Source organism: Nestor notabilis, unplaced genomic scaffold, assembly GCF_000696875.1.
Source record: "Nestor notabilis isolate BGI_N333 unplaced genomic scaffold, ASM69687v1 scaffold13701, whole genome shotgun sequence".
NCBI classification, from domain to species: domain Eukaryota; kingdom Metazoa; phylum Chordata; class Aves; order Psittaciformes; family Psittacidae; genus Nestor; species Nestor notabilis.
The window spans coordinates 675-2,649 of record NW_009914294.1 but is presented as its reverse complement, the minus strand read 5'-3'; the positions used below and the strand labels follow the sequence as shown (position 1 = coordinate 2,649).

At 56.7% G+C, this 1,975-nt stretch overlaps 1 protein-coding gene across 1 annotated transcript in view; it reads right to left on the bottom strand.

Moving 5' to 3' along the window:
* Nucleotides 1-57: 57 nt before the first annotated feature.
* KAT8 (K(lysine) acetyltransferase 8) overlaps nt 58-1,975 on the bottom strand; it is a gene marked incomplete at both ends in the record, with an annotated part of 2,589 nt that continues 671 nt past the window's right edge. Inside the window, 4 exons of the mRNA XM_010023588.1 lie at nt 58-198; nt 289-378; nt 1,550-1,714; nt 1,863-1,916. Coding sequence (XP_010021890.1) covers nt 58-198; nt 289-378; nt 1,550-1,714; nt 1,863-1,916 — 450 coding nt within the window. The remainder of the gene's footprint in view (nt 199-288; nt 379-1,549; nt 1,715-1,862; nt 1,917-1,975) is intronic.

Genomic DNA, 1,975 nt, shown 5'->3' with positions numbered 1-1,975 from the left:
ATGGGCTCACTACGGGCTCACTACGGGATCATTATGGGCTCACCAGGGGCTCCCCACCTTGGAGAAGTAGCCGACGATGTGGGCGCCGTCCCGGTCCACCTCGGTGAGCAGGTAGAAGACGAAGGGCTCCACGTCGAAGTAAAGGGTCTTGTGGTCCAGGAAGAGCTTGGCCAAGAGGCACAGGTTCTGGCAGTAGATCTGGCGGTGACGTCACGCTGACGTCACGCTGACGTCACGGGCCGGGCGCCATGACGTCAGCGCCACCCCCGCGCTCCCCTTGCTCGGCACCTTGTGGTCTTTGCCGTCCACCTCGTACACGGAGATGTTGCCCTTGCGGTAGATCTCGCGCCCCGGCGGCTGCCGCCACTGGCACTGGCCCTGTGGGGGTGAACACGTGTGTAACACGCGTGTAACACGCGTGTAAGAGGCGTGTAACACGCGGGGAGTGTCTCCAGTGGGGTCCCCCCCCACCCCATCCGTCCATGGGGGGAGCAAGATGGGGCTCGCTGTGGCCTCTGTGTGTCATGTACCGCCCTCTGCGTGTAACACACGTGTTACATGTATGTTATATGTGTCATACGTGCGTCATACGTGTGTCATACATGTGTCATACACGTGTCCCTCTATGCGCTGGAGCCACTGATGTGCTCAGTGAGGTGTTTGAGCCCAAATTGGGTCGCTGTGTATCTCCAAACATCCCCTATGTGCCGTGTACCACCTTCCACGTTACATGCGTGTTACATGTATGTTACATGTGCCATACGCATGTCCCTTTATGCGCTGGAGCCATCGATGTGCTCAGAGTGAGGTGTTTGAGCCCAAATTGGGCCTCCGCATGTCCTCTGTGGGCCATGTACCACCCTCTGCATGTAACACGCATGCTACATGTATGTTGCGTGCGTCATGTGTGTGTCCCTCTATGCGCTGGAGCCATCCATGTGCTCTGAGCTGAGGTGTTTGAGCCCAAATTGGGCCTCTGTGTAGCTCTACATGTCCCCTGTGTGCCATGTACCACCCTCCGCATGTAACATGCATGTCACATGTATGTTACATGTATATTACATGTGTCATATACGTGTCCCTCTATGCGCTGGACCCATTGATGTGCTCGGAGTGAGGTGTCTGAGCCCAAATTGGGCCTCTGTGTATCTCTAAGCATGCCCAATGTGCCATATACCACCCTCCACATGTAACACGCGTGTTACATGCATGTTACATGTGTCATACAAGTGTCCCCCTGTGTGCTGGAGCCATCGATATGCTCATATCTGAGGTGTTTGAGCCCAAATTGTGCCTCTGTGTATCTCTACATGTTTCTTATGTGCCATGTACCACCCTCCACATGTAACACGCATGTTATATGTATGTTACATGTGTCATACGTGTGTCGTACATGTGTTCCCCTATGCGCTGGAGCCATTGATGTGCTCGGAGTGAGGTGTTTGAGCCCAAATTGCGTCTCTGTGTATCTCTACGTGTCCCCTGTGTGTTACATCCCACCCTCCCCACGGCACACGCGTGTCCCATGTGTGTCCCAGCGTGTCCGTACCAGGTGGAGGCGGAAGGAGCGCTCGTACTTCATGTACTTGAGGCAGAACTCGCAGATCCAGAGCTTCGGCTGCTTCCCGTAATCCTCCGGGAAGGGTGAGAAGTACCAGGCGTCGATCTCGAAGTGTCCGATGTGGATCTTATCCACATACTTCACCTTCGTGATCTGCGGCTCGGGACTGGGACCCCCCCCCCGATCCCAAGGGATCCGTAAGGACCCCTAAAGGAGCCACAGGGACAAGGCCAGGCCATGGGACACCCCCCCCGAGTTTTGGGGTGTTGTGTCCGTTTCCCCCCCCCAAGGGGTCACTCACGGCCTCGTGCTCCTTCTCCAGCGCTGCCGTGGTGGGATCCATCTCGGCGTAGGTCTGCAAAGGGGCTCCCGGTGTGGCCCAGGGGCACCAGCACCCACCCATCCCATCCCTGT